Below are 7896 nucleotides of genomic sequence, written 5' to 3'. Positions count from 1 at the left end.
ATAGTTGGCCAACTGCCCATCCGTGGCGCTCGCATCGTTTTTGTTCGAGTTTGACGTTTGCCCACCTAGTTGATGGTCGGCCAAACTCAGTCCTCTCAGCATTGGGCGAACATCTTGCCGTGACTATAATGTGAATCGAAAAATGTTCGAAGTGTTACGCCTGTTTGCCTGTGCGAAAATGTTAACCAGGTCCTTAAAAATAGTTTGAATTAATCATTTTTTATGATAATTAAGATGCCAGTACACAGAACTAAATAGGCATGGTACACAAATTACGTAACGCCAAAAGCAGCTATTTCAGACCCCTCCTTCCTCCTTGTAACGCTTTTCGTATGATGCCCCAATTTTTTGAATGGATCGTAACGCTACGCCGGGCTCCCTTCTCCCTTTATAGCGGTACGTGATTTATGTACGATACCATATTTGACCAAATATTTACGAATCAATGCTCAAACATCTGGTTTGACTCGACCGAAAGTCAGTCGAATGTCGAACAGATGTTTGTCTTGGTTTCATCATACCAAATATCATGATTGCCGAAACATAAATTGACTTACCCCGGCACGCCTCAAGGCTCCTGACCTCCTGGTGAAGAAGCTATTTATGAATCCAGCCATCTCGTCTTCCGCTTGATCCGGGCGTACGCTCCGATGGCCGGATCCGTGGAAAAGTCGTATAGGACCCTAGTTCAGCTGGTGTTCTGCGAGATGGTATTGAAGATGGTATCGTAGAGTTCCGGTGTGATCTCCGGAAGTACGCCCCAATGGTGTAGAAAATAAGCTGGATGATGGCGTTAATGATTTCCAGCTTCTGCGAGGGCTTCGAATTGAAAATCAGTGCCCGGAGAATGTAAAACAGTGACTGCATACAAACCCAAACTTCTCGAGGATGTTGCAAAACAGCTTCTCTTCCAGCAGGGTGGACCAATCCGTATCAAACACTTCGTCCCCCTGCTACCGGTGGTGCTCCAGTTGACACATCGGCAGTCAGATTGGGAGATCGCAGTTTACCATCGGCCTCGTATGCCCAAATGAGCGATCTGGTGACACGTCAGCTCCAGCGAGTGATTAATGAAAACCACCAGGAAAAATCTTCATCACACGCACTTTAAATCCGTCCTGGCCACATGCTGCTCCATTTCGCGAGTCCCTTGATTCATTTTCCAGAGATATCAACCTAATCCGGATTTCACTATCATATAACACTTGAATGAGGAACACAACAACACGACAGGGATTTTTTCACCCGAAAACAAAAAAGTAATCAACACAATTTGCCGGACGCGGGGATGCCCTTCCAAGGCTTCTAGCCTCTGCTATCTGACCACTGTGGCGGTTGAGGCACTGCTACTCCTGAAATGATTAAATTTTCACTATTTAATAGTATTATGAAATAAAAATTGATTTATAATTTAATTTTTACCGCAGATTTTCCACATTTTGCTGCCGCTTGCCGCTTCAAACTTTTATTTTTATTTTTTTTTTCTTGCACGTCATTGACAGATGGGTAAACATGAATCCATGTATATTCCTGATGCCATGTATAGGCAAACGAAGATCAACCAATATCGAGGCAGGAGTTTTCGGTCGAAATAATGTATGGAGATTTGAACATTTTTCCAAATATTTCAAATATTTCGAAATTTTGGTAAAAAATATTTGGTAACGTAGATAACTATCATAATTACCTACAACCTGTACCAAATATTTTTTCTGATAAAACGTTTATTAAGTCAAAAATCAATTTTTTGTAATTTTCTTCATATATTTAAAAGGTGAAAAACTCCTGCTCACTAGCGCCATCTGTTGCAATTTCCGCCGAAGCGGGTAATCCATTGTAATAATCCGGTATTCCATTGCAGCTATCGTCCTTGAAGGAAAATGCGGCTGGAGGACAAAACCTAAAATGTTAGGCTCACCTTGCAGATGAAGCCGCGGTTGCAGTATTCAACGGAGAATACGCTATGAAGTGCGAAAAGAGCTGGTGATGCACAGTGGCGGAGTTCCAACGAAAAAAGCAGGATGGGGTGAAGGCGGTGATTTCAGTTGTTTGATGGAGGCAGAGACCGAGACAGGGACTGTTTCCCTGCGTTTCAACTCCTTGCTCTCCTTGGTCTCTCACTGCGCCGCATCGTGGATTAGGTAGTTTAGGACTTCATTCAAACATTTGAGATAGCGGCCTTAAATTACGTCCCGCTTTGACGGGGGAGAGGGGCCCAGTAAATGTGGCAATTTATACGAAAGTTCTTATGGTATTATTCAAAAATAATGACAAAGAAAGAAAGAGGGGTTTGAAATGCACTAATTTTGCTTGACGTAATATATGAGCATTCTATTATTTGATTACCCATTATCTACATTATCTAGGAGATTTAACCAAAGATAAAAATGATTTAACGCTTTGTTCAAATATATGTATAAATTGTAATCGCTTTAAACAAAAAAATATTGTAAAACTGATACCCTTCAAATATATATATCGACAATAAATAAGTATGTACATACAAGATTATAAATTTTGTTTTTATTCCTTAATAAATAGTACAAACCGAACAAATGCGGACCCATTACAACTGTATGATAACTATATATTACAGGTCGGACTCGATTATCCGGAGTAAGGTTCTGATGCTTCTCAAACATATATCTGAAGAACGGAATGCTCTACAAAGCTGAAATTTTGACATTTTGTTAAGTCAACCTTGATTAGTGATCAGTCAAAATTTTTGCTTCTTACAGCATTCCGTTTGCGAGATATTATTGTGGGTAGCGCCAGAACCCGACCCCGGATAATCGAGTCCGACCTGTATAAGACTATGGCACTATAATACACCATAAATCGACAATTACACACACATTGCTTATTTTTGTTCCGATTTTATACACGAAAAATATTTCAATTATTTAATTTATTACAATTGCCTTTTACAATCTACAACACCAAACCTAATAACAATAATAAAGTCACCTAATATTAGGTATTATGACACCACAACATTGCCATAAGGAAAACTTATACTTTTCATGTATTTTGGCTAATGGACAAAAAGTATAAGGTAAAACTTATATTGCTTTTTTCACTGAAAATTTTCCTTGCTTCGCTGAACAACATGACGTTTTCATCCAGCGAAGGCTTACGCGATACAGAAAATCGCTGAATTTCACACTAACACTGCAGAAAATCTGTCAACAATAACTCAATACACATGCATTTTCAGCGAAAAGATCTATTTGCATGACAACAATCCACTCCTCGATCCACTCCCATGACTACCTGGCGGCCGCCGTCAAATATCAGGATTGCCAACTGTCCGGCGACTGCTGTCAGTTTTCTTTGTCGCCGAATCTGGCGCTGGGTCTTCGGCGCGGAAACCCAAAGGTGGGAATAAAATTTTGGGGTTTGCGCGCAATATATTGCTTAAGTTTGCAGTTTGATTTTTTGGCCAATTGGCGGGAACGAGCGCTTGCCTAGAAGATTATGTAAACTTTGAATTAGATAGCGAAATATCCCCAATCGAGCCCCCAGTTTGCTCTACATTAGCAATACCAGGAAATGTTTTACCATTTCATCTTCCATCAACTACATAGATTTATCAGGTAATGTGTTTTTATTATTATTTTGTCGCAGCTACATAAGTATGGTTATTTATTGCAGCAGGCCAAAATCCGGTCCCGGTCCATCGAGGAGCCGCAGCCGTTCGAGAGATCGTGTGAGTTTGACGGCAAGATGAGCAAAAGCCGCAGCCGGGAAACGTCATGCAGTAAGCCCGGTTCCAAATCGAAATCTCGAAGGATCACCAGTCCAACGCGATGTTCTGAGCAACTCGAAAGAGGAAATGGACGGCATCGAGAAGATCCCTGAAAAGTGACCAAAGACTCCGATTCGAAAACCGACTCGGATCACGAAGAGGAGAAAATCGAAGGAGAAGCTCAATCCGAGGAAGGTTAAGAAGAATCGTGGACCATTGCAGTTGTAGGCGCGGAAGATTCGATCAATAGCTACAGCAACAAATGCGTCACAGCGCCGAGTTGACTATTATCCTTTGGAACTCAGCATGCCGTGACCTCGACTATGGCCGCTAGCTCAACGTTTGGCCCAAAGAGGCGTCTCAATCCTGTATATATTTAAATATAATGCATACTTCGATGATTGTGCAATAAACTTCAAAAATTGAAAAATAAATTGAGTATTTCAAACAAAATAATGTTATTTGGTTCTTGATCATGAAAACTGGAAGAAGAAAAAGTAGCAGATTCAAAATAAATGGGAATAGATTTCATTTGTTGTATCAAATACATAATATAAGAAATCTAATAGCAATCATAAGCATTACTGATTGGTTGTGTTAGGCTAAACTTATACTTTTTATTTCATGTTCCTTATGCTGTACATTACATTCATTCATGTGGATTATTAGAGAAACGAAATGGCAAAAATGTATAACATTTTCTTATACATTCAATAAGGATTTTTCTTTTCGTGTAGGTCAATTGTACCAGAACTGTTTGCTTAATAGTGAACTGAACAAAAAAATGGATAGTATATCGACCTTTTGACAAACTGTAAGCGAAAAAATTTGTTCGAGAAAATCGACGATTTCTTATTGTAACATAACTTAACCGCCTATTCCACATATTGTAATTTGGTCGAGAACCATCTGCCACACTGTTGAAAATATTCATGGTACTGTTGGCTTACTGTTACTTTGGATGTTCTACCATACTATTGAGATACTGTAGTGAATAATTCTGAACAGTATGGTGCACAGTACAAGTATGGTTCATGGTTATGCGGGTGAATTCTAATATAGGTTCGTCTGTGGGTTCGCTTCTTAACCTAACTTATACTTGAATCGAACTTAACAGTTTTCTATTGAGTTGTTAAATACATATGTACGTGTATTTCAAACTTTAGTCAAACTGGAGCCTCAATATTGCAATAACGGTTAAGCACGCTGTAATGATACTTATGCACCTCGTCACCCACTTCATGCAACTACATTAGTGGTCTAATAATGCTTAGCGCGCTCGGCAAAGTTCCATCATGCCGCTCAAAGTGTTGCCACAAATAATGCTTAGTTTGCGAAACCCGGTTATCTGGCTGGTGGGGCATGGGAGCCTAAGCTTCAACTGTTAATGCAATCAGAGACTACTCAGACCTCGACTCAGACTTAGACGTGGGCGATCCAATATATGAAAGGTTATCCAAAACGCTCTGGAAAATTCCCAAAACGCATTCTCATAATGCAAGTAAGCCTAAGATGCCATTAACAGGAGGAAAATGACAAGATAATATAACATTACATGGTTTATGTAATGTAAACCAATACAACATAACAAAAGAGAACCATTCCAAAACCATTTAATTAAATGTATAACCAGTGGTGAAACTACAATTAAAAACAATATATTTACGGTACATTTTGTTGTTTGAAACCATATGTGTATCATACAATGTACGGTTTATTAAAACCCACGTATCAGTATTTATAACAATTCATTTACAATATAATGTATGGTTTTGCAAAAAAATATATATGGAGAAAAACATTTTTTTATATTGTTACGATACTTAACAACCCGAATATATTCTTATATTATATATTCTTATATTAATAATTTTATTAATATATTAATAAAATCTTATTTACAATTTACTGTATGGTGTTCTACATTACATTTTATTGTTTTTGTATTTTTATTTTTACAGTGGTTTCTATTGTAAAAATATGGTTTTAAATAGTACTGTTACAATACAACGTTCGGTTTTTGTACTGTATTTTTTATTCGGGTTATGCACCGACCGAACGTCTACTGTAACATGAAAATCCGGGTGGAATCGACCCAGCCGATGAGTAGTTTCAGGTTGGCGTGTATCTGGGTCACTTTGACATCAATTTAGGTAACTCGGGGTTAGCGTGTAGAAATAAATTTCTGAAGGTCTTTGGTTGTTTGCAAATGTCACTTTCACGTCCTTTTGTTTACAATTCAATCACGCGTTTTGTTGTTCCGTACGCGAAAGCCGCGACTCGCGAGTGCATTTCGGCGGAAATAGAAATAATTTTCATTACATTAATGATGGATTATTTCGCATATTTGATCGCGAATAAAGCTACCGCTGCGAAAACAGTTAAAATTCGAAAGACCTACATCAACGAGGACCCTAGCCAGGTGAGTTTTCAGCGTTAATCTTTATGATATGAGGAGCCATTAGCTGAGCGTTCTATTTAACCATGTAGGAAGAAACGGCACCCTGCCCCAGTTGTATGGAGCGGAATCAATCAAGCAGCGTGCGGTACATGTATGTGAACCTGCAGGAAGCAATCTACAAATGTGAGTCACCGAGCTGCATGTACCCATTCCAGAATTTCAAGTTCAAAAACTACACCGACAACACAGTTTATTCCTACACATCGGCTGAAGAAACGCTTTCTGCCACCCCTGAGGCATTGGTTGATTTTGGGCAATCGTTCACAAACGTTGAACCATCATCGCCTGGAAGGTGTAAAACTGAAGATCCTGCGCCTGGCTCAGCCATGAACGACAGTGCGACCATTGATTTTAGCTTCAGTTTCTTTTCGCCGGATCGAAGTCCAAAGAACAATTCGATCTCGAAAATAGGCCACAACACGTCGCTAAACATTTTCGGCAGTCCTTCACTCAGCTACAAAAATCTGGTCCAGGAATTTGATACCGGATTTATTGATGATATTCTACAAGACCTGAATCAGTCGACGTCGCAAGAGCAGCCAAAGCCGGTCTTGGTAAGCCCTGTCCGCAGCGTAGTGGAATCCAAGGCTTGCACGGCCGGTCGGCAACTTAAGCGATGCCTGCAAATGTTAGAAGATAATACTGCTTCCAGCAGCGAAGCCACATTCAAAGTTCCTCCCTTACCGGGCACGGAAGTACCTAGCCCGCCAAAAATTAAACCAAAGAAACATTCTCCTCTGCGCCGATCAAAGCATAATAAGAGGACGTATATTTCCAGCGGTAGTTTATCGTTGGAAAAGATGGCCAAAAAACGATCCCTGAAACCGCTGGAGTTCATTGAAACGGTTAACAGTCTTCAACCGAAGAAAGCCACACCCGCCGAGTCCAACTTGCCAGGGGTGAAACCATTGAAGAACCGAAGGGTGGAAAACATGCTGAACTTTATCGAACGAAGTCTGAAAAACCGTCAGCCGAAACCACTCGAAACCGTTCCTCCATCCCCTCCAAAACAATCCGCCGCTAAACGTTCGCCAGAATCACACAGGAAATCCAATAAACACTACAAACGGATGTCTCTCTCGGCAGCCGTCCTCCACGACAGCCAGTTCGAGTACAGCACATCGGAATCGGAACAGGAAGATGTTCCGCCGCCGCCACCGCCGTCAAAAATTCGCATTCCATCTCCGCTTAAATTGGAAGATTTCAATGGCGATACCAGCTTGGAGTCGTTTGCCTCATCCCCGGAGCACTCCAGCCAATCGTCGTTGCCCTCGTTCGAAGATCTGCTCTCGCACATTCATCCCGATGCTGAACCGAAACGGTCAATCATCTCGCCGGTGGGTTTCCGCTCGGCTGGATGTTCGCCGACACGGGAGCCGCAGTGGGCACAAACGCCGCCCCGACGAATTCACAGCATGGAATCGCTGTGCGGATTGTTGGAATAAACGAATGACGAAGAACTTGAATTTCTTCATATTGGTAATGAGAAAGCCATGCTTAGCATTCGATACATGGTTCACGTTTTCTAATTGAGTTTTTTTTTTATTTGACGGTATTCCGTATTCCTTAACACCGTAAATTAGGGTGTTGGGGGATTTAACTACATATTCATATTTGCAAAGTTACCGAATTGACTGAAAGAGAATATGTTTAAATTGACTGGAGGAGAAATTGGCGACCAAATTTA

The 7896-nt window shown here is 40.6% G+C and overlaps 1 protein-coding gene across 1 annotated transcript; it reads left to right on the top strand.

Moving 5' to 3' along the window:
- Positions 1–5967: 5967 nt before the first annotated feature.
- LOC109422363 (serine/threonine-protein kinase pakG) lies at positions 5968–7669 on the top strand. The gene is made up of 2 exons (XM_019697107.3): positions 5968–6170; positions 6239–7669. The coding sequence occupies exons 1-2, from the start codon at positions 6075–6077 to the stop codon at positions 7652–7654; spliced, it is 1512 nt and encodes a 503-aa protein (XP_019552652.3). The 5' UTR covers positions 5968–6074; the 3' UTR covers positions 7655–7669.
- Positions 7670–7896: the final 227 nt, after the last annotated feature.

Source organism: Aedes albopictus, chromosome 3 (assembly GCF_035046485.1).
Source record: "Aedes albopictus strain Foshan chromosome 3, AalbF5, whole genome shotgun sequence".
NCBI lineage: Eukaryota > Metazoa > Arthropoda > Insecta > Diptera > Culicidae > Aedes > Aedes albopictus.
Note: the sequence above shows the minus strand (reverse complement) of the source record. Positions and strands in the feature narration are given on the sequence as shown.

Excerpts from the sequence above, each read along its gene's own strand:
- LOC109422363 (XM_019697107.3), top strand. The coding sequence starts at position 6,075 with ATGATGGATTATTTCGCATATTTGATCGCGAATAAAGCTACCGCTGCG. Across the intron at positions 6,171-6,238 it reads TCAACGAGGACCCTAGCCAG|GAAGAAACGGCACCCTGCCC; the intron begins GTGAGTTTTCAG and ends TTAACCATGTAG.